Source organism: Oncorhynchus mykiss, chromosome 5 (genome assembly GCF_057628025.1).
Source record: "Oncorhynchus mykiss isolate SJ-2025 chromosome 5, ASM5762802v1, whole genome shotgun sequence".
NCBI lineage: Eukaryota > Metazoa > Chordata > Actinopteri > Salmoniformes > Salmonidae > Oncorhynchus > Oncorhynchus mykiss.
The window spans coordinates 91371309-91395948 of record NC_143026.1 but is presented as its reverse complement, the minus strand read 5'-3'; the positions used below and the strand labels follow the sequence as shown (position 1 = coordinate 91395948).

Below are 24640 nucleotides of genomic sequence, written 5' to 3'. Positions count from 1 at the left end.
TAAATGCTAACAGTAAGAAGAAACAGTCTGATTTAAAGTGAAAGCAACTGGATATTTACAGGCAAAAGCAAAACAATCCCAAGCTTTTTAAATGGACCATAGCTCAGTACTGGAATTCTTAGACATCTTGATTTCCCAGTTCAAGCACATGATTCAATTGCTCTTTCCTGCCTTGTCTTATGAGTGGCTACAATGGACCTAGATTAAATTATACCGTACTGCAGCTTCACTTGCAATATTGTCTGTTGATTGAGAACTAGTGAATTTGTGCTGTAGAGGTCCACAGGATGGTAATGTCACATTCACCAGCAGAGGGCAATCATGAACCTCTTGTCAATCCAGCCTGGACACACCCAAATTACTGAGGAGATTCAAGGGATTCATGTTTAATAAGGACTGACCCTTTCCCCCCCCCTACAAGAACTATTTTATAAAAAGGGCAGATTTATAACAAAGCTCAAAAAATAGAAAAATGTCCAGTTCACTAGTGGTTTGGTGGGTTGGCTGTGCTGATATGGGTTATTAGAGTCTGCAGCTCCTGTAGTCTGGATGTCACCCAATGTGGGGTGGGGACTGGGGTGTCGGTGGCACGCCCCTCTACCAGCGTCTGCAGGGCCCTCAGGGAACTCTCAGCTGTCTGGAGGTAACGGCTGTACTCCTCAACGCTGGTTTCCTGCCGTGCTCGCTTGGGACAGGGCTGGATAGGGGGGGGGGGGTAATGAGTCACTGTATCATTATCCAAGTCTGAACACTTACAAAATACATCCCAACTTCCTTTAAGTAATCACTGACGGGACAGACTTGGTGAATAATGTGCGATCAGTAATTACGTCCAGGATGGGAAGTGAAATGAATAAGGTATTTTGAGCTATTGGTTCAGAGACAGAAACTATTTGTTTTTGAATTACCATCCTCTCACTGGCTAGATCTGCCAAGTTTGCCATCAACAGCTGTTGTAGAGTTAATCTTTCACCCCCCCCACCCCCCCCCCACCCCAAAAAAAACACACATAATATGGTCACAGGCATCAGCCTCATCACTCACCTCAGTGTCAGCAGTGGACTGGTCATCATCAGCAGATGCAGCTGAAACCTCAGCAGCAGTTTCCTCATTGGTCTCCAGTATGATGTTGTGTCGCTCGAGAACAGGCGTCTCCAATCTTAACCTCTCAAGCCGAGTCTCTGCCATTTCCTGGGCGTTAATAGTCTAGAAGAACACATGTTATGGTAGAAAAGTACAATATGAGGAGGAGTCTCTGAAGCTTGGGCTGGCAACTGATTAAGTGATGGCTAGGTGATAAAACCCAACAGCCACATTCCATTCTATGATCAGTGGTGCATGTGAGGGACTGAGCCTCCATCTGTAAATAGCCCATCCAACTACCTCATCCCCATATGTTTTGTTTTTTTTGCTCCTTTGCACCCCCAGTATCTCTACTTGCACATTCATCTTCTGTACATCTATCACTCCAGTGTTTAATTGCTAAATTGTAATTACTTCGCCACTACGGCCTATTTATTGCCTTACCTCCCTTATCCTACCTCATTTGCACACACTGTATATAGATGTCTTTCTATTGTGTGATTGACTGACTGTACGTTTGTTTCTTCCATGTGTAACTCTGTGTTGTTTGTGTCACACTGCTTTGTTTTTTATCTTGGCCAGGTCGCAGCTGTAAATGAGAACATGTTCTCAACTGACCTAAAAAAAAAATTGGTGTCTAAGGTACCAGGGACGAGATCTGTTATGAATTGCTGATAAGGAGAACCTCGTCTTGGGGGCCAAACCCTGGTTTCCATACAATGAGAACAGTCTTCATAGCAGATTCTGTCTGCTATGAATTACTCATTTATTTCATAATAATCCTAACCGTTTGACCCATTCCACACATCTGTTGTTTGTCATGTATTCAGGAGGATGGGTCTTAACTATAAAATGCTGTGGCTCAGTTCTGCTAGTTGAGTTTCCATTCATTACCTTACTGAGGAAATTCACCACTTTGTTTTTGGTGTCTTCTGAAGACAAGCTCTGGGAGATCACCTCCTCATGATTGGTGACCTGAAACATGAACATGACACACGTTAGTCATTTAGCAGACACTCTTATCCAGAACGACTTAGATGTATCACATCAATTGGCCCAGGTTTGGCCAAGGTAGGCCGTCATTGTAAATAAGAATTTGTTCTTAACTGACTTGCCCAGTTAAATATGTAATTTATTTTTTATTTGTTTATACAGTGCTGTAAGTTCACACCCCTTTACTTTGTCCACATTTTGTTGTGATATAGCCTGAAATTGAGATTGTGTCAATTATCTACACAGAATTCTCCATAAGGTCATAGTGGAATTTTGTTTGTAGAAAATTGTCTTGAGTCAATAAGTATTCAACCCCTTTGTCATGGCAAACCTAAATACGTTCAGGAGTAAAAATGTGCTTAACAAGTCACAGAATAAGTTGAATGGACTCATTCTGTGTTCAATAATAGTGCTTAACATGATTTTTGAATGACTACCTAATCTTTGTACACCACAAATACGATTATCTGTCGAGCAGTGAATTTCAAGCAGTCTCAACCACAAAAGACCAGAGAATTTTCCAATGCCTCGCAAAGAAGGGCACCTATTGGTAGGTGTGTAAAAATGTAAAAAGCAGATGCTGAATACCCTTTGTGCATGGTGAAGTTATTAATTACACTTTGGATGGTATATCAATACACACAGTCAGCACAAAAGACACAGGCGTCCTTGCCAACTCAGTTTCCGGAGAGGAAGGAAACCGCTCAGGGATTTCACCTTGAGGCCAAGGATTACTTTAAAACAGTTAGAGTTTTTTTGGCTGTGATAGTAGAAAACTGAGGATGGATCAACAACTTGGTAAATACTCCACAATACTAACCTAAATGACAGAGTGAAAAGTAGGAAGCCTGTACAGAATAAACATATTCCAAAACAGTGCTTTGTTGCAAACAGGATGCATAAGGTAATACTGCAAAATATATGCTAAAGAAATTCACTTTTTGTCCAGAATATAAAAAGCTGTATGTTTGGGGCAAATTCAACACATCACTGAGTACCACTTCATATTTTCAAGCACTGTGGTGGCTGCATCATGTTATGGCTACGCTTGTCATCAGCAAGGACTAGGGAGTTTTTTTTAGGATAAAAATAAACAGAATAGAGCTAAGCACAGGCAAAATCTTAGAAAACCTAGTTGAGTCTGCTTTCCAAAAGACAATGGGAGACTAATTCACCTTTCAGCAGGACAATAACCTAAAACACAAGGTCAAATATACACTGGAGTTGCTTACCAAAACCACATTGAATGTACCGGAGTGGCCTAGTTACAATTTGGACTTAAAATTGTCTTGAAAATGGCTGTCTAGAAATGATCAACAACCAACACTACAGAGCTTGAAGAATTTAAAAAAAGACATGTGCAAATATTGTACAATCCAGGTGTGGAAAGCTCTTAGAGACTTACCCAAAAAGACTCACAGCTGTGATCGCTGCCAAAGGTGATTCTAACATGTACAGCTGAAGTCAGAAGTTTACACTTAGGTTGGAGTCATTAAAACTCATTTTACAACCACTCCACAAATTTCTTGTTAACAAACTACAGTTTTGGCAAGTCGGTTAGGACATCTACCTTGTGCATGACAAGTAATTTTTCCAACAATTGATTACAGACAGATTGTTTAACTGTATCCTAATTCCAGTGGGTCAGAAGTTCAAACACTAAGTTGACTGTGCCTTTAACCTGTTAGAGCTCTAGGGGCGCTATTTCATTTTTGGATAAAAAACGTTCCCGTTTTAAGCGCGATATTTTGTCACGAAAAGATGCTCGACTATGCATATTCTTGACAGTTTTGGAAAGAAAACACTCTGAAGTTTCAGAATCTGCAAAGATTTTGTCTGTAAGTGCCCCAGAACTCATTCTACAGGCGAAACCAAGATGATGCATCACCCAGGAATTAGCAGAATTTCTGAAGCTCTGTTTTCCATTCTCTCCTTATATGGCTGTGATTGCGCAACGAATGAGCCTACACTTTCTGTCGTTCGCCCAAGGTCTTAGCAGCATTGTGACGTATTTGTAGGCATATCATTGGAAGATTGACCATAAGAGACTACATTTTCCAAGTGTCCGCCTGGTGTCCTGCGTCGAATTCGGTGCGCAATTGCCAGCTGCTTCTACTTTACCATTTGATTCAGGAGAGAAAGCATGTGTCCAAGAACGATGTATCAATGAAGAGATATGTGAAAAACACCTTGATGATTGATTCTAAACAACGTTTGCCATGTTTTCAGTCGATATTATGGAGTTAATTTGGAAAAAAGTTTGCGTTTTGAGGACTGAATTTATGGATTTTTTTTGGTAGCCAAATGTGATGTATAAAACGGAGCTATTTCTAATACACAAGGAATCTTTTTGGAAAAACTGAGCATCTGCTATCTAACTGAGAGTATCCTCATTGAAAACATCAGAAGTTCTTCAAAGGTAAATGATTTTATTTGAAGGCTTTTATGTTTTTGTTAATGTTGCGTGCTGGATGCTAACGCTAATGCTAACGCTAAATGCTAACGCGAAATGCTAACTCTAGCTAGCTACTTTTACACAAATTATTGTTTTCCTATGGTTGAGAAGCATATTTTGAAAATCTGAGATGACAGTGTTGTTTACAAAAGGCTAAGCTTGAGAGATGGCATATTTATTTCATTTCATTTGCGATTTTCATAAATAGTTAACGTTGTGTTATGCTAATGAGCTTGCTGATAGATTTACACAATCCTGGATACAGGGGTTTTTTCATAGCTAAACGTGACGCAGAAAACGGAGCGATTTGTCCTAAACAAATAATCTTTCAGGAAAAACTGAACATTTGCTATCTGAGAGTCTCCTCATTGAAAACATCTGAAGTTCTTCAAAGGTAAATGATTTTTTTGAATGCTTTTCTGTTTTTTTGTGTAAATGTTGCCAGCTGAATGCTAATGCTAAATGCTACGTTAGCCATCAATACTGTTACACAAATGCTTGTTTTGCAATGGTTGAGAAGCATATTTTGAAAATCTGAGATGACAGTGTTGTTAACAAAAGGCTAAGCTTGAGAGCTAGCATATTTATTTCATTTCATTTGCGATTTTCATGAATAGTTAACGTTGCGTTATGGTAATGAGCTTGAGTCTGTATTCACGAACCCGGATCCGGGATGGGGAGATCAGAAAGGTTAAACAGCTTGGAAAATTCCAGAAAATTATGTCATGGCTTTAGAAGCTTCTGTTAGGCTAATTGATATCATTTGAGTCAATTGGAGGTGTACCTGTGGATGTATTTCAAGGCCTACCTTCATACTCAGTGCCTCTTTGCTTGACATCATGGGAAAATCAAAATAAATCAGCCAAGACTTGAGGAGCAATTGAAGGTACCACGTTCATCTGTACAAACAATAGTACGCAAGTATAAACACCATGGGACCACGTGGGACCGTCATACCACTCAGGAAGAAGACGCGTTCTGTCTCCTAGAGATGAACATACTTGTGCAAAAAGTGCAAATCAATCCCAGAACAACAGCAAAGGACCTTGTGAAGATGCTGGAGGAAACAGGTACAAAAGTATCTAAATCCACAGTAAAACAAGTCCTATATCGACATACCCTGAAAGGTCGCTCAGCAAGGAAGAAGCCACTGCTCCAAAACCGCCATAAAAAAGCCAGACTACGGTTTGCAACTGCACATGGGGACAAAGATCGTAATTTTGGGAGAAATGTCCTCTGGTCTGATGAAACAAAATAGAACTGTTTGGCATTATGACCATCGTTATGTTTGGAGGAAAAAGGGGGAAGCTTGCAAGCCGAAGAACACCATCCCAACCGTGAAGCTCGGGGGTGGCAGCATCATGTTGTGGGGGTTCTTTGCTGCAGGAGGGACTGGTGCACTTCAAAATAGATGGCTTCATGAGGAAAGAAAATTATGTGGATATATTGAAGCAACATCTCAAGACATCAGTCAGGAAGTTAAAGCTTGGTCGCAAATGAGTCTTCCAAATGGACAATGACCCCAAGCATACTTCCAAAGTTGTGGCAAAATTGCTTAAGGACAACATTGTCAAGGTATTGGAGTGGCCATCACAAAGCCCTGACCTCAACCCTATAGACAATTTGTGGGCAGAACTGAGAAAGCATGTGCGAGCAAGGAGGCCTACAAACATGACTCAGTTACACCAGCCCTGTCAGGAGGAATGGGCCACAATTCACCCAAGATATTGTGGGAAGCTTGTGGAAGGCTACCCGAAACGTTTGACACAAGTTAAACAATTTAAAGTCAATGCTACCAAATACTAATTGAGCGAACTTCTGACCCACTGGGAATGTGATGAAAGAAATAAAAGCTTAAATAAATCTATTATTCTGACATTTCACATTCTTAAAATAAAGTGGTTATCCTAACTGACCTAAAACAGGGAATCTTTACTAGGATTAACTGTCAGGAATTGTGAAAAACTGAGTTTAAATGTATTTGGCTAAGGTGTATGTAAACTTCCGACTTCAACTGTAATTGACTCAGGGGGTTGAATAGTTATCTAATGAAGATACATTAGTGATTTTTTTTTTTTATGTAATAATTTCTCTTTCACTTTGACAAAGTATTTTGTGTAGATCGTTGAAGAAAAATTACAAATCCATTTTAATCCCACTTTGGAATACAACAAAATGTGAAAAATATTCTAGGGGTGTGTATCCTTTCTGAAAGCACATTGAAGTTCATGCGTACATTAAAGTGGCCACTGTCCCTCCAGTTTTAAATAAAAACTCAGCCAAGTGTCCTCAGGAAGAAGGAAACTCATAGGAATTTTTAAGATTCATTATATTCCTATCACTTATAAAACGGTGTTCAGGAGAGTCTCACCTCTGCAAAGTGGGCGAAGGCCTCCAGGGCATGTTGGTTTATTAGCCAGGACCGCTCAGCTAGCAGGACCCCAAACAGAGCACTCAGCCTGGGAAACACCTGACTCTGTGGACGACACACCACACACACGCGCTGGTCACATATACCTTAAAAAAAAAAAAAATTCAAGTAAGGTCGTGGATCAGACAACCAGTCAGTATCGGGTGTGACGATTTGCCTCATGCAGCACGACACATCTCCTTCGCACAGAGTTGATCAGGCTGTTGATTGTGGCCTGTGGAATGTTGTCCCGCTTCTCTTCAATGGCTGTGTGAAAGTTGTTGGATATTGTCCGGAACTGGAACACGCTGTCGTACACGTCGATCCAGAGCATTCCAAACATGCTCATTGGGTGACATGTCTAGAGTATGCAGGCCATAGCAGAACAGACCTTTTCAGCTGTGCATTATCATGCTGAAACATGAGGTGATGGCGGCGTATGAATGGCATGACAATGGGTCTCAGGATCGCATCACGGTATCTCTGTGCATTCAAATTGCCAATTGCACGCTCCCTAAAAACCTTGTGTTGTGTGACAAATCTGCACATTTTAGAGTAGCCTTTAGGTGCACCTGTGCAATGATCATTCTGTTTAATCAGCTTCTTGATATGCCACACCAGTCAGATGAATGGGATTATCTTTGAAAAGGAGAAACGCTCACTACCAGGGACATAAACAAATGTATGCACAAAATTTGAGATAAAGCTTATTCTGCATATGGAAAATTCCGGGGATCTTTAATTTCAACTCATGAAACATGGGCCCAACACTTAATATTTTTGTTCAGAATACATTTTTCTGTCCATCGTACAGTAGTACCTGGCTATCATACAATACCTGGCTATCATGTGGGATGAACACCTTGCCTAGAGAGGCCAAGAACTCCAGAGCAGCCAGCAGCAGGTCATCAGGACACTTCTCAGAGACCATGGCTCCCACACACACAAGGGCCTAAAAACACACTCAATCAATTTATAATACACAACAACTGGTAAATAGTCGCTGGAATTTCAGCCAGGTAGCTCAAGGACTCTGGCTACTTTTAGCCTGATAGCTAGTTATAACTAGAAGGATTAAGTTAGAAGGTAACGTTAAAACGGAGCCTGACCTCAGCATGAGTAGTTGACTGAAATTAAGCTATATTCTTAACAAAAAGATAGGCTACTATAAGTTCTCATAACAAAATTAACGTGGCTTTAGTAGTGAGGCCGGCCACCATGGAGGCAGAGAGAGACAGAGACATATAGAGAGAGAGATGGAGAGAAAGAGAGATCAGTGGCACAATGGTTCCCAAACTTGGAGTCTTGAGAATCTGTAATCTTATTAAAACACATTTTTCAAATAGGTATAGGGTACAACATTTTAGAGTCAACTATAGGCCTTTTTACACTGGTGCACTTTAGCAGTTTACAATATTTATTTATTTAATTGAACCTTTATTTAACTAGGCAAGAAAACTGAATTGCAGTGCAGTTCACGAGATACACATTTCAATATGAACATCTCCACATTTACAAAAAAATAATAATAATTGGGGTGGGGGCACAAAAAATATGAAATCATCACGAGGGGCCGCAGGTCTGCCTACCCACATCCATACACATGCAGTCAGAGCCGGCCCTAGCCTTTTGGGGGCCCTAAGTGAAATGTTGTTGGCGGGCCCCCCCACACCTTGTGAGCAAAACATTTTAGCGCCCCCCCCCCCCCCCCCCTCTTGACAGCGGAGACAAAACATTGTTTTGGAGTAAATCTCCTGCAATTCCACACATTTTGCCATGGGGCGGAGAGAAAATGTTGTGCAATTCAACAGATTTTGCCATGGGGTAGAAGATTTTGCAATTTTATAACACAATTCTACACATTTTGCCATGGGACAGAGAGAAAAGTTTTCAGTTTTGAATATGATATCTGAGTGAGAGTGACTAACAAAATCAATGGGGCCCCTCCCGGTCGGTAATTTAACCATGATTACTACTAGTTTAGATAGCTGGCTAGACTAACTTACCAATGAAGAAAATGTTTTTCTGACATGGGCTAATTGAGTGATTGTCGAAATTGCACCTTTTGTATTCTACTAGTCAAGTTCCCTCCTGTGCGTTGTCTGGATAGCCCACTGGACCTGATAGTTTAGCACATCACTGAGCATCATAGTCACTGAAGTGAGTTTGTGTTCTGTACCTGACAGATGACCTGTGGGTCAAAACTCTTCACCAAGATGGCTGACATGGAGAGGAGGAGTTTCAGAGTGCACTGGATGCTAGGGTGGCTCTGCACCTGCCAATCAAAAGGGATAGAGTTAACTGAACAGGCAAACTGTACACCCAAATGTACTTGTGAGTGTGTTTGCGTGTGTCCAGAAGCATTTCCCTCACCTGTCTGGGACACATGGCAACCCAGAGTTGTGAGATGATCGTCAGTGCAGACGAGCCACACTCTGCCTCTGGAGATACACCTCGAACCACCATCAGCAGGGACAACAGCGCTTTGTTCTGGGGGGCGGGAAAATGGGCCGAACTGACAGGCCATACTGTAGTGCTTTCTTACTAAATTAAAAACAGAATGGTCCACTTAGGACGACAAGAAATTACCTTCTCTACCCTGATTTTCCTCACACCAAACAATTATTTATTGGTACATTTTATCTAAGCTCTTAAACCAAACTCTTCACCTTCTCTAAGCTCTTAAACCAAACTCTTCACCTTCTCTAAGCTCTTAAACCAAACTCTTCACCTTCTCTAAGCTCTTAAACCAAACTCTTCACCTTCTCTAAGCTCTTAAACCAAACTCTTCACATTCTCTAAGCTCTTAAACCAAACTCTTCACCTTCTCTAAGCTCTTAAACCAAACTCTTCATCCTTCTCTAAGCTCTTAAACGTAACTCTTCACCTTCTCTAAGCTCTTAAACCAAACTCTTCACCTTCTCTAAGCTCTTAAACCAAACTCTTCACATTCTCTAAGCTCTTAAACCAAACTCTTCACCTTGTCTAAGCTCTTAAACCAAACTCTTCACCTTCTCTAAGCTCTTAAACTAAACTCTTCACCTTCTCTAAGCTCTTAAACCAAACTCTTCACCTTGTCTAAGCTCTTAAACCAAACTCTTCACCTTCTCTAAGCTCTTAAACCAAACTCTTCACCTTCTCTAAGCTCTTAAACCAAACTCTTCACCTTCTCTAAGCTCATATAGCCAGTCATGATCTTTCTATTCAACACCTACTATAGGCCAGGAGACAACCACGCAGCAGATAATAGTGTAGCCTTGCCCTGTCTATACTCTTGGTAATGAAATGAGACCTTCAGCGTGGTAACTAAAGGCCGAAATGTGTCACGAGGCATGTTCATTATTTTTTTAAAAGGTGCCTGCCTGCCTGTCAATGAGGCTGTATAAAACAAGTAGGTTCAGCACTATCACTCCAGTGGAATAGAATACAACTTTATTGTCCACAACATTAACTTTGTTCAGCTGGGCACTAAAAAGCGTTTTAGATAGGCTTTGCCCCATGGTCTAAAGCAGCTTCTGAACCGAGGGATTCTGAAGTGTCCTCCTCACCACTTTGTCCAATTGTCCCAGTTTGCACCCAGCCTTTTGCCAGTTTGTCACAGTGGTGTCAGTTAAGGTGATGATGTCTGCCTCGACCCGCTGCCGGGCATCATGGGAAAGGGCTCTAAGGAGGATGTGACACCATACAGGGAGGTTGTCATCCTGGGAGGGAGGGAAACGCTCCACCAACTCCATCTACAATGAAAACACACAGAAATGTATAACACATATCACATGAAAAACACCCACTCTGTCACATACAAATGTAAATTAAAAAAACACAAACCACAAGCTCATATCACTTTATAAAACCAGAGAGCGACAGCCCCCCCCCCCCCACGCACACACATTTTCCCTGTGCTGCTGTCTGACCTGGTGTTCAGGAGTCATGAGGAACACCATACGTCTCAGCAGCAGAGACAGGTGGGACAGCTGGTAACACGCCCCACCACACGACTTCACCTGGGGGGTGAGGAGGGGGTGGAAAAAGGGAAGGTAGGTAAGCTTCAGTTTATTTCATGACCTGGGGCACGGTTACTAACAGGTGTCTCCTTCCCCCAGGATCCAGAAACACCAATTGTCGCCTCTGTCGGGGTATCAGAGAGGCCCTAGTCCACAGCCACCCTGCCCACAGAGAGATGCCAAATCTACCCCTAAGGCTTGCACCCTACACACTTGTGGAGATCTGACTGGATTAGACAGGTGTTAAGCCATCTGGTAGCAGCTCCAGCTTGCCTTATAACAGTTGTAAATGAGAACTTGTTCTCTTGTTCTACCTGGTTAAATAAATGTGAAATAAATAACTAACAATCAAATCCTCTCAGATCTCCACAAGTGCGTTGGCCTTATGGGGTGGATTCGGGCCTGGGCCTTGGATAGGGATCATAAACTAGGATACACACAGAGAGAAAGAGAGCAGACAGAGAGAGATCACTGATAGCAAGGGAGAAGGTGTGACCCCTGTGGTCCGTCTGTCCTCTCTACGATAGACACAGAGAGAAAGAGACCAGACAGAGAGAGATCACTGATAGCAAGGGAGAAGGTGTGACCCCTGTGGTCCGTCTGTCCTCTCTACGATAGACACAGAGAGAAAGAGACCAGACAGAGAGAGATCACTGATAGCAAGGGAGAAGGTGTGACCCCTGTGGTCTGTCTGTCCTCTCTACGATAGACACAGAGAGAAAGAGACCAGACAGAGAGAGATCACTGATAGCAAGGGAGAAGGTGTGACCCCTGTGGTCCGTCTGTCCTCTCTACTCACCAGTTGAGCTGTGAGGAGACCGTGATGCAAGCACAGTTCAGCTGTACCATACCTGCAGAGAGAGGACAGAGTCACTCACAGCCGGCAGCAAACACACAGGACATGCAACGGACATTTACAGTATCGCGACATTTATGTGAAATGTACTTTACATTTGAGGAATTTAGCAGACAGTCTCCCTCCAGAGAAGACTTCCAGTTAGTACATCCATTTTTTTTTAAAAGGTGGTTAAGTGAGACAACCACATAAGCATAGTGAGCTAATTTTGTCCCTGAAAAAAAAATAATAATCAGTTTATAAGCAATGTCAGTGTTGGTGGAAGGAAGGCCGGTGTTTTTGTGGCCAGATGCTCACCGGGCCATGAAGCACCACACGTCAGTAGCCAGCAGGGCCGTCTGGGTGTCAGGCTGCAGCACGGCCTCCAACAGACTACGCTCCTGATGGATGGATTAGCACAAATGAAGGACAGAGAAACAAAGAGAGGAAGGTTTGGTATGAACTGATCCACAGTAGAAAAACAGATGAAGGATAATGATTGAGCCGCGTTTCAGGGTGATAATTTCACCAGAAATGACCTTGTTGTTTCCACTAAATAAAAGAGAAACGGAGATTTGGTACGATATCATAAACATACTGTATCCACAATTTCATCATAATGCAATCATTTACAGTTTTTCCAAGCTAGGAAAAACTCAGGGGCTCAGTGCTGTGTAGAGTATGTGTGTGTGTAAAATTCTTACACACAATATCTACAACAATTTACACCCAACAGTTTGTGGGCAGGGCCTCACCAGTACGGGGAAGTGTTCTGGGGGCAGCGATGCCACACGGGCACAGAGCATCACACAGACGTGATGATGTAGGGTCATGTTCCCCTGGGCTTGACCCTTCATCATCACCCCAGGCAACAGGACTGGAACCCTGCGTTCCGTACAGCACCGCCTGAAGCTCTGGAACAAGGCCCGGAACAGAGGCAGTCTGAAGACAGGGCAGGCAGGGGGGAAGAGAGGGAGGAGAGAAAGATAGAGGGGAGAGAGAGAGGGAGGAGAGAAAGATAGAGGGGAGAGAGAGAGGGAGGAGAGAAAGATAGAGGGGAGAGAGAGAGGGAGGAGAGAAAGATAGAGGGGAGAGAGAGAATGCCAGATCAAAGAAATGTTTGGATGAAAATGAAATACTTGATGTATTATGGAGTTTTTGGGACTATTTAATTGGTTCTTTTGCACTAGTCAAACTAAATAAAAAAACTATTTGACTAATGTCTGGTCGACAGCCATAGTCTAGAGCCCTCATACCTGGGTGTGTCCTCAGGGAAGTGGCTGCCGTCACACCACAGCCGCAGCGCCTCCTCTGGATGGGAGGGGAACTGACCCATGACACTCACCAGCAGGAGGCAATGAGGTAACTCTGTCTCAGGACTCAACTCTACATACAGGTACACAAACAGGACAGGCAGGGGCCACAAAAAGGCTCACACTCAACACAAGGTAGGCCTGACAAGACTCATGAGACTGTAGGCCTACTGGTAAAACGGACACGAGGGGATATTTTAGCCATTATTATTAGTGACATTTTTAGGCATTATTATCGCAATCTACTCTTTTTACTGACTCAAGTCGTGCTTCGTTTTTTGTTGTAGTAATTAGTTTTGACCTGCTGACCGCAGTGACGTCCTACAGCAGTATTACTACACTCTCCTCTGGCTCAGTGGCTCCAGTGAAGTCCTACAGCAGGATTACTACACTCTCCTCTGGCTCAGTGGCTCCAGTGAAGTCCTACAGCAGGATTACTACACTCTCCTCTGGCTCAGTGGCTCCAGTGAAGTCCTACAGCAGGATTACTACACTCTCCTCTGGCTCAGTGGCTCCAGTGAAGTCCTACAGCAGGATTACTACACTCTCCTCCTGCTCAGTGGCTCCAGTGAAGTCCTACAGCAGCATTTCTACACTCTCCTCCTGCTCAGTGGCTCCAGTGAAGTCCTACAGCAGGATTACTACACTCTCCTCTGGCTCAGTGGCTCCAGAGACGTCCTACAGCAGGATAACTACACTCTCCTCTGGCTCAGTGGCTCCAGAGACGTCCTACAGCAGGATTACTACACTCTCCTCTGGCTCAGTGGCTCCAGTGAAGTCCTACAGCAGGATTACTACACTCTCCTCTGGCTCAGTGGCTCCAGTGAAGTCCTACAGCAGCATTACTACACTCTCCTCTGGCTCAGTGGCTCCAGAGAAGTCCTACAGCAGGATTACTACACTCTCCTATGGCTCAGTGGCTCCAGAGACGTCCTACAGCAGGATTACTACACTCTCCTCTGGCTCAGTGGCTCCAGTGAAGTCCTACAGCAGCATTACTACACTCTCCTCTGGCTCAGTGGCTCCAGTGAAGTCCTACAGCAGGATAACTACACTCTCCTCTGGCTCAGTGGCTCCAGTGAAGTCCTACAGCAGCATTACTACACTCTCCTCTGGCTCAGTGGCTCCAGTGAAGTCCTACAGCAGCATTACTACACTCTCCTCTGGCTCAGTGGCTCCAGTGAAGTCCTACAGCAGGATTACTACACTCTCCTCTGGCTCAGTGGCTCCAGTGAAGTCCTACAGCAGGATTACTACACTCTCCTCTGGCTCAGTGGCTCCAGTGAAGTCCTACAGCAGGATTACTACACTCTCCTCCGGCTCAGTGGCTCCAGTGAAGTCCTACAGCAGCATTACTACACTCTCCTCCGGCTCAGTGGCTCCAGTGAAGTCCTACAGCAGCATTACTACACTCTCCTCTGGCTCAGTGGCTCCAGAGAAGTCCTACAGCAGGATTACTACACTCTCCTATGGCTCAGTGGCTCCAGAGACGTCCTACAGCAGGATTACTACACTCTCCTCTGGCTCAGTGGCTCCAGTGAAGTCCTACAGCAGCATTACTACACTCTCCTCTGGCTCAGTGGCTCCAGTGAAGTCCTACAGCAGGATAACTACACTCTCCTCTGGCTCAGTGGCTCCAGTGAAGTCCTACAGCAGCATTACTACACTCTCCTCTGGCTCAGTGGCTCCAGTGAAGTCCTACAGCAGCATTACTACACTCTCCTCTGGCTCAGTGGCTCCAGTGAAGTCCTACAGCAGGATTACTACACTCTCCTCTGGCTCAGTGGCTCCAGTGAAGTCCTACAGCAGGATTACTACACTCTCCTCTGGCTCAGTGGCTCCAGTGAAGTCCTACAGCAGCATTACTACACTCTCCTCCGGCTCAGTGGCTCCAGTGAAGTCCTACAGCAGCATTACTACACTCTCCTCTGGCTCAGCGGCTCCAGAGACGTCCTCCGACCAACTACTGTCTGTCATGTAGCCGCGCAGGAAAACAGATCGTGCTGCAGGCAGCATAGACGAAAAATACATGTTTAGAAATGATCATTGGTCGCATGGTGCAAGAATGAATACAATGAGTTATTGAATGTTGTGATGGACACAGCTTTGTAGAAACAAAAACGTACACAGCCTCTGTTCAACAAAGTCAAACAAGAATCGTTTGGAGGGGGGGGGGGGGGGGGGGGGCTGCAGTCCAAACGATATTGTTCTTATCACCCATATCAGTCGTTCACAATCTAGTCCGGCCACAACTAGACTTCGTTTCAAATGCATCAAGAAATAATCATATTTGTTTTGCTAGCGATCAACATTGTTTAAAGCACACTTCTCAGTCACAAATGACAGCTCCAATAAGCCCTTACAGTGAACGACGTGAACTTGTAGAATCATGAGTCTTCAGTTCATCGTTTGCAGGTCAGGTGGTCCTGTGTGCACTGGGCATTACTGTCTCAAAAGGAACTAAACGAGTCGAAAGATTAGTTATTTTGACTGAACGAGTCAATAAGATCAGAGTCAGTAAAAAGAGCTGAACTTCTTATCTCTACTGTTTATGTCGCCTGATTAATGACAGATAACAAGCAGAGCCCTGATATTCAAAGTGGTACTTTGGCCTTGTGAGAGAATTGTGTTCCAAGTTGACCTCTGACCTCCCCAAAAAATAAAAATAAAATAGAGCACACTCAGCAAACCAATGTCCTCAAAGGACACCAACAGAATGGGGTGTGTGTGTGTGTGTGTGTGTTTGCTACATATGTCTCGAGGCGGAAAGCATCCCTACAGTACATTGACAGAGGCCCCAGATGGACGTGGGACAGTGGACAGGGATGTAATAAGGAAACAAGACTGTACAATTCAAGACCTAAGGCTCATGGCAGTAAAGTGCATCATGGGAAGAAAAAAAACATGTGGCCCCAAACAATGTCAATAAAGCACATGGGTTAGCATAGACTGCAGTATTTCATGTTTTTCTACACTAGGGTGAAGGTAGAGGTGGACTCACGCTGGCTGGGGTTGAGGACGGACTCGACGAAGGGTCTGAGGGGGAGCAGCTGGGAGAGCAGAGCGTCCATGGGCACCAGAGCTGCTCCGTTCAGCTCCTCAGACAGAGGGGAGGGGAGCACTGGGGAACACAGGCTGGGGGGAAACTTGCTGTGGATAAAATAGCAAACGTTAACCACAGAGGGGGTGTGTGTGTGTGTGTGTGTGTGTGTGAGTGAGTGTACAGTACGCGTGAGTTGCAGAAGGTGTAGCCGTATTGTACCTGACAATTTGAAGGTAGAGTTGGTGGAAGCGTCCGCAAGACTTGGAAAGAAAAGCCTTGAATTCCTTTATGTAATGAACTAATGTGTTGGCAAAAAATCTGCACATCTTTGTAGTTTTCTGAAAAAGCTTGTATTCTGGGCTGTGTGCCACCTGCTGTAGAAAACACAGAGACCAGCGGTTCAACAGGACAGCAGGAACAACCAGATCAAGCAGAGAGCATTGTTTCACTGTGTGGCTGTGTGTTCTACCCTTCACCTCATGCTCAGACATCTAGAGTCACAGTGAGAACGTTGCATTTCTGTCCTGAATTGACCAGTAACAAACTCTATTGTTGTGTAATATTAATAAATAATACATTTGGACTCCAGGCTTTTCATTTGCACACACTGTGTACAGATTTTTCTATTGTGTTATTGACTGTACGTTTGTTTATGCCATGTGTAACTCTGTGTTGTTTGTGCCGCAGTGCTTTGCTTTATCTTGGCCAGGTGGCAGTTGTAAATGGCCAACCTGGTTAAATAAAGGTGAAATAAATAAATAATTATAGAAGGAAATCAGCTCATTCCACTCATCAAGGTCATGTTCAGTGAGCACGCAGCAACAAAAAACATGAGGAAATGAATGAAAGATGAATGCCAGCCCGGTGAGCACAAGTTGAAGATTTATTTTCAACGTCTTTTCACCCAAAAATATGTATTTTCAACATCTTGTCAACCAAAAATATCAATTTCAACGTCTTTTCAAACATAAATATCGATTTTCAACAGCTTTTCAACCCAAAAGATGTATCGTCGTCTTTCGCTCATAGGGAGTGTTCCTCTGACTGTGATGTGATTGGCCGTGTACCTGTGGCCCCGCCTGACTGATCTGCTCAGCCAGCTCCAGGCAGCTGTGGAACGATGCCAGCAGGTCATCGCACAGACAGGATGTGATGTCACCGTGACGAAGCCGCTCCTCCACCAACGACCCATACTTCACACACTGCCTGATCAGATCAATCAATCAGTCAGCCAACAAAAACAGCAAAATAGATTTAAATTATCATTATTATGTAATGTTTGCGGGGCGGACTATACTTAGTGAATAATTCATTTACAATCGATCAGATCATGTTTATGATGATTAAAAATGTGCACGTTCTATACTTACTTAATAATGAATTTCCATGTGTTGGCGTGTAGTGCGATGTCAAGGTTTGAGATAACCGAGCATATATCCAGGAGACTATGAATCACTGAGGAAAATAAACACCTTTTCAATGTCATCACCGAGGCAAAAACTATTGTTGATGTATGACAATGTCTTACCATAACACTGAATAGTATAAAATGGTCCCTTTTATCTACAGTGAAAATTACTACCCACAAACAACCAGACGGATGCATAAGTCTCTTCCGAGAGACACACACACACACACACACACCAGTGATGATGTCGGAGACGTCGTCCTCCGAGGCTGTGTTCTCCGGGGAGATCCTGTCCATTAGTTCCATCAGACCTTTCTGTAGTGAGTAAGCCTCTTTAAACAGGCCCTGAAGCAGGTCTCCCACCAGGGACAGACGCCCACAGTACACTTCCCCACTCTCCTGGGGAAACAGTCATTCCCACAACATATTGTAATAACGCCACTGACTCCATACAGTACAAAACTACATATGAACATGATGGACTCTGAGAGATACTCCTAGACATAGACATAATGCACAGTAAGAATAATTAAAAGAGTGAATTCCTTGCAGTCATACCTTGCAGTGATGGAAGGTGTTCCTGAGGACCTTAAGGATGCAGGAGGGTAAGGAGCGGATACTATCCAGGGCAGGAGCCTCCTCAAATGAGCAGACATGACGCACACAGCCAGACAGCACCTCCAACACCTGCACCATCACCTGGCAAACAGAACTCCCCCCAGCTAATGATGTCCACTCAGTACAATTAGCATTCAGATTTGAAGAGGGGAAAACAACTTATACCTTAAAACACAACAGAGAGAAAGACAGGGGAGTGATTCTCTCTCATATTGTATCAGAGACAGAGAATTTACCAGGCATTAAGAACGCACCTGTAGAATGTTCCTGACAAAAGAGTGTATTTCCGTGTTCTGAATGGACATCCCTCCTACTTGGTTAGTGATCTCTTCCATCAGTGTGTTGAACATCTTCCCGACCTGCAGACATTACAACAGTTAAACACACACACACACACACACACACACACACACACACACACACACACACTGAGCTGATGCTTGTGAACATGCGTGTCTGTGTCCAAACAAGAAATGAAATATGTCCTACCTTAGGTAAGACCTTGGAGAAACACTCGTCTTCCAGCTCTGACAGGCTGAGGTGAGGCAGGAACATGTCTGTGATGACTTTCAGCACATCTAAAAGAAGACAAACATGAACTGAGAGAACGAGTGCCACTGGTCCTTTCACTCCCAGGCCTTATTCACGGAGAACACTGAATTATGACTGGGTTTTACTGACAGGTGACAACTTCTGATTTTGATTTCACCTTTACTTAACCAGGTAGACCAGTTGAGAACAAGTTCTCATTTACAACTGCGACCTGAACTTCATGTCCCCAACTAAAATGTGAGTCAAAAACTGTCTTTACACACCATTAAAAGTATGTACGCATATATATATTTATATTCCAGTCTCCGACGTTGCTCGTTCTGATATTTTTTAAACGTTATTGCTAGGTATTGCTACACGGTTGGAGCTAGAAACACACGGATTATGCTGGACCTGCGATAACGGCAGCAAATCTGTGTTTTCACGACTCGTAAAACTTTGATTTGATGTTAAAAAGATTAGACTTACGTATATGTTCTTCCCAGCTTTCGGTCTTATAATGCATGGAGTACACACAGTTAAGGGAGTTCAAAGGTAATGCCATTTGACTTCAACAGTAGTAGCTACACATACAGGCATACCACATCAACTCGATAGGTCTGAAGTGCATTTGTGCAGACCCCGGAACTGATGTTTACAGTCATTTCAACCATAATTAAATCATTTATGCCCCATGCCATGTTTTGTACAATAGTGACCCACCAAAGGATATGATGAGTTTGGGGAGGACGGATTTGACTTCCAGCCGACAGGTGTCCTTACTCCACTGGACCACCTCTTCCAACAGAGTGGTCTGCGACATGGTGGTGATGACAGCCTAGGTGGTGTACACTACAAAACAAAGAACATTATTCTCGTACTTTTCTCTACAAACCATAGATGTAGCAAGCTACTAGTTAAATCATAGGAATAGAAACGCCGGTTAAACGCAACGATTTACGATGGAGTTGAGCTGCGACTAGTTTGGGCAGACAGCTCTAATGTCGTAAAATGAAGTTCTTATCAAAACTACTGCTTTTAGCATCCAAAGAACAATATTGTGTGTATATTGTGGGATATTATTTTGGTGCTGAAGTCAGTCGTTTTGAATCATTTTATTTGGCATCGGAGCCAACCAACTCTATCGTAAATCGTTGCGTTTAGACGGCTAAGGAGGTTGTACAGGCACTAAACTTGTCAAGGTTAGCTAGCTGGCTGCAGGTTAGGTTTGGATAACAGCACCGCTTTACAACCAGCTCGTTAGCAAGGTAGCTAGTTAACAAGCTTCGCTCTGATTCCGTTGACGTTAGCCAACTAAGTAGCGTTAGCTAGCTACATTGATAAGCTTGTGTTTACCTTGCTACTTTCTTTCAGTAGTTCACAAATCCCCACGAAATGTAATTTTTACTTGCGTTATTACATGCATAGAAAAACGACATGGCTTGCTTCGCCAGCTAACTGGTTTAAAAAATATTCAAACTGTATCGAGAGTTTATGGAAAACTTTAGCAAGAAAGAGGTGCCTGTGTGAAGCTAGCCACAATAAGGATGAGCGACTATAGAGGCGTTTGCGGTTTTCCTTCAGAGTAAAAGTCCATAATTGAAAGTGATTCAAACAGATACAAATAGTGGAATAATGACACATTTGGACGAGATAACGCTAAACAAGGTCGGAATGTGGAAATATAAGTTCAACAAAAGACAATAATTTGTTAATTTTGCAACCACAACAAACAAAAATATCGCACCGTGGCTGAACTAGATTGTAGGATTCCATTGTAGGCATACTTATATGCAATGTTGTTGTTTTTTTTTACCTTTATTTAACTAGGCCAGTCAGGTAAGAACAAATTCTTACTTTCAATGTGACGGCCTAAGAACAGTGGGTTAACTGCCTTGTTCAGGGGCAGAAGGACAGATTTTTACCTTGTCAGCTCAGGGATTAGATTTTGCAACATTTCGGTTACAAGTCCAACGCTCGAACCACCTGGCTACCTGCTGCCCCTTACCTATGGATCTTGTGTCCATGAAATGGGGTATCATCATACTCAGTTACACAAACAGATTACAATTCTGAAGCGTTTGCAGAAATATTAGTGTCGTAGCTCATATTAAGGAACTTTAACTGTGGAAAATTACCTCACTATTCAGCCTATTGTGCATATTGACATTTCTATTGAAATGAACAGACTTATCTATGGATCTAGGGGCCATGAAATGGAGTATCAGCCTACTCAGTGACATCCATAGATTACAGCTGTGAAGGCTGTAAGCATGTGACTAATTAAATTTGATTTCATAGTGAGGTGATTTCACACAGTTAAAGATTCTTAATATGAGTATGAGCCATAACGCTAGTATTTGTGTAATCTATTCAGAATTGTTATCTGTGGGTGTCACTGAGTAGGCTGATGTAATTTTAAAGTCTACTACAGCCATAGTGTGCTTTCAACAGATTTGTACTTTTTGTGTCAAATTAACAAAGTATTGCCTTTTGTATGCGTTTTAATCAATTTCAAGGGGGGACTTTAACTTTGAATGCGAACCTAAAATTCAGCAAGTGTGGCTAATCCTTATTGTGGCTATTTTCACACCGGTGGAAGCACCCGACGCTGAAAGGTTCCGCGCGCATCTCTTTGTTTGTGTCGCCTCTGATTGGTCAAAGCCCAGTGAGTGATAACCATTTGTACATTGTTACAACACACACTGTTTATAGATATACATATATGTATAATATGACATTTGTAATGTCTTTATTGTTTTGAAACTTCTGTATGTGTAATGTTTACTGTTAATTTTTATTGTTTATTTCACTTTTGTATATTATCTACCTCACTTGCTTTGGCAATGATAACACATGTTTCCCATGCCAATAAAGCCCCTTGAATTGAAATTGAATTGATACGTATCAGAACCAATCATACAATAAAACATTATTTACAGAACTTTTACCTCTAGGGGTGCTCTTGAGCTAAAAGGGGTAGGTACTTGGTGCTAGGCTCGTGCTATCCCGAACCTTGGGATGTCCCTACCCCATTGAAGTTGACATTTTAAAAGGGTTAAGGTAAGGAACCGGTTAGGTTAAGGGTTGGGGATTAGAGTAGGGATGTCCCAAAGATTGGACAGAATGGGTCACAATGCGATACATACATTACATATTGCATTACTCAGTGGCGATTTTAGCATGTAAATCTTGGTGGGGTAAAGAAACAAACAAAAAAATATTTTGATGCATGTCACTACACAACACTAAACAATACATTTATTGTACTATAACGGTGACAAACGGTGCCCACAAACTGTGGGCCTACATAAAGCTGTCCCAACAGCAGAGTCCCAACATCTTACCACTGCTACACCTGGCTATCAGCGGAGTTTTGTCTGGCAGCGAAACATTTCATTCAGCCTCATTTACTGCCTTTTAAAAAAAACAATGCTGAAATGGCTGACTTGCTTATACAAATATGGTTTCTACTGACAATTGAGATATACAAACTATGGAATAAGGGAACGGCGAGCTGATAAGAGGCAATCCGTAATTTCAAATAAGACATTAATGAGCGAGCTAGGACAGACGTAGTCAATATAACTATTTGTTTAGCACTTTTGAAATGTACAGCGACAGAATTCAGAACTTGGGCCATTCTTAAAGTGTTCTCCCTGTACACCAAGTCAGAATCGTTGGATAAATAAAGGGGGCATATAAACAGACAATGAAAGCTCTTACAATATTCGATGATGACATTTCTCTAAAACAGGCTATAGGCTACATGTGCACCACCAAGTCAGAACAGTAGGCTAAATTAGTAGGGGGAAAGGGTTCCAAATTATTAGGGTGAGGCACATGTGCTATTAACAGCTTACTACACAACATACACTTAGTATTACTTTCCTATTACTTTCCTATTACGCCACAGGAGTCGCTGGTGCGCGATGAGACAAGGATTTCCCTACCGGCCAAACCCTCCCTAACTCAGACGACGCTAGGCCAATTGTGCGTCGCCCCACGGACCTCCTGGTCGCGGCCGGTTCATATAAAAATTTTTGTGTCACCTTGTTGTGCTGTGCTCACTTGAACAGGAAGGTAGCGCGGCGGTCCTTCGTGGGCAAATTCTGTCATCAAACTTTGTCATCAAAGTCTGGTTTTCTCTGACGAGGGTTGAAAAGGATCTGTCAGTAGATTGTCGAGTTGATTCATGATGACTGCTAGCTAAGATGTTGAAAGTATGATGTTGACATGATCAGTCCAATCAAAGCTACGGTAGATATAACGTGATTTGACGTTATTTTTTCTGTGGCCAATGACCTTGAGCCTTCTTGCATGGGCACTTCTAATGTAACTAACTCTATGGCAGCACCAAAAGGGCTTGAATTTTTTTAGCTCTCCCCGTAGATTTTGCGGTGACGTAGTGTCCCCATGAGTGACAGAACACTGAGCCAATCATGGCGTAACTAGAGAACATTGTCAACCCCTACACTCCTTATTTTACGCTGGCTGCCCAACCACCATAGAAAGCACTTAACTAGGCTGAAACACCTGAGCTGCCTTACTCAAGAAAGCTTTAATAATTCAATTATATATATATTTTTTTACATTGTTTGCAAACTGATATGTATTAATGCCAAAATAACATGAAAAACAGGAAACAACAAAAAAATATATATACAATACCAGTCAAAAGTTTAGACACATCTACTTTTTGCTGATTTATAAAAAAATAAAAAAAATACTGGAATATCACATTTACATAAGTATTCAGACATTTACGCAGTATTTTGTTGAAGCACCTTTGGCAGTGATTACAGCATCGAGTCTTGGGTAAGATGCTACAAGCTTGGCACACCTGTATTTGGGGTGTTTCTCCCATTCTCCTCTGCAGATCCTCTCAAGCTCTGTCAGCTTGAGGGGAGCGTTGCTGCACTCTCATGTTTCTCATGGTCTGAGAGTTTTTAGGTGCCTTTTGGCAAATTCCAAGCAGGCTGTCATGGGCCTTTTATGGATGAGTGGCTTCCAACTGGACACTCTACCATAAAGGCCTGATTGGTGGTGTGCTGCAGAGATGGTTGTCCTTCTAGAAGGTTCTCCCATCTCCACAGAGGAACTCTAAAGCTCTGTCAGAGTGACCATTGGGTTCTTGATCACCTCCCTGACCAAGACCCTTCGCCCCCGATTACTCAAATTGGCCAGGTGGCCAGCTCTAGGAAGAGTCTTGGTGGTTCCAAGCTACTTCCATTTAAGAATGACGGAGGCCACTGTGTTCTTAGGGACCTTCAATGCTGCATAAGTTGTTTGGTACCCTTCCCCACATTTGTGCCTCGACACAATCCTATCTCGGTGCTCTACGTACAATTCCTTCGACCTCATGGCTTGGTTTTAGCTCTGACATGCACTGTCAACTGTGGGACCTTATATAGACAGGTGTGTGCCTTTCCAAATCATGTCCAATCAATTGAATTTGCCACAGGTGGACTCCAATCAAGTTGTAGAAACATCTCAAGGATGATCAATGGAAACATGATGAACCTGAGCTCAATTCAGAGTCTGAATACTTATGTAAATAAGGTATTTCTGTTTTTAAATTTGGAAACATGTCTAAAAAGCAGTGTTCGCTTTGTCATTATGAGGTATAATGTGTAGATTGCTGATTATTTTGGTTTATTTGATCCATTTAGAATACATCTGTAACATAACAAAATGTGGAAAAAATCAAGGGGTCTGAATACTTTCCAAAGGCACTGTATATACAGTACCACTCAAAAGTTTGGACACACCTACTAGTTCAAGGGTTCCCGTAAACAAACATTGACCCCCATTAGCAGACTTCAACAGAAACTGACAGCATTTTTTAGAGGTTACCAGTGCCCATAAAATTCCCCATTCCTCCTGTTTCTATCCAAAGATCAAATCAAATCAAAATCAAATCAACTTTATTTATATAGCCCTTCGTACA

At 42.9% G+C, this 24640-nt stretch overlaps 1 protein-coding gene and 1 long non-coding RNA gene across 4 annotated transcripts in view; one reads left to right on the top strand and one right to left on the bottom strand.

Moving 5' to 3' along the window:
* Nucleotides 1–373: 373 nt before the first annotated feature.
* firrm (fignl1 interacting regulator of recombination and mitosis) lies at nt 374–23058 on the bottom strand. 3 transcript variants are annotated; one of them, XM_090236403.1, is made up of 24 exons: nt 22743–23058; nt 19425–19542; nt 19180–19220; nt 18649–18737; nt 18414–18518; nt 18100–18240; nt 17778–17940; nt 17504–17588; nt 17201–17339; nt 16353–16507; nt 16092–16240; nt 13034–13163; nt 12533–12719; nt 12096–12178; nt 11742–11793; nt 10853–10942; nt 10490–10675; nt 9315–9431; nt 9121–9216; nt 7780–7893; nt 6903–7007; nt 1978–2058; nt 1045–1206; nt 374–697 (listed from the first exon to the last, which is right to left on the bottom strand). In XM_090236403.1, exons 2-24 carry the CDS (start codon nt 19511–19513, stop codon nt 485–487), a joined length of 2772 nt encoding a protein of 923 aa, XP_090092529.1. In that variant the 5' UTR covers nt 19514–19542; nt 22743–23058; the 3' UTR covers nt 374–484. The 3 variants fall into 3 exon arrangements, with proteins under 3 accessions (XP_090092529.1, XP_090092528.1, XP_090092530.1); XM_090236402.1 differs by lacking the exon at nt 22743–23058 and adding an exon at nt 20047–20287; XM_090236404.1 differs by lacking the exons at nt 18649–18737; nt 19180–19220; nt 19425–19542; nt 22743–23058 and having other exon boundaries at nt 18100–18324; nt 18414–18515.
* Nucleotides 4129–24640, top strand: part of LOC149983625 (uncharacterized) — a 184449-nt gene continuing 163937 nt past the window's right edge. The window contains exons 1-2 of the long non-coding RNA XR_016496368.1: nt 4129–4495; nt 4864–4925. This is a non-coding gene — a long non-coding RNA (uncharacterized LOC149983625). The remainder of the gene's footprint in view (nt 4496–4863; nt 4926–24640) is intronic.

Coding starts and splice junctions, on each gene's coding strand:
- firrm (XM_090236403.1), bottom strand. CDS start 19,513: ATGTCGCAGACCACTCTGTTGGAAGAGGTGGTCCAGTGGAGTAAGGAC. Junction 16,508..17,200: donor TCAGTCAGGCGGGGCCACAG/GTACACGGCCAA, acceptor TGTTTTCTACAG/CAGGTGGCACACAGCCCAGA. Junction 10,943..11,741: donor GTCTCCTCACAGCTCAACTG/GTGAGTAGAGAG, acceptor CTCACCCCCCAG/GTGAAGTCGTGTGGTGGGGC.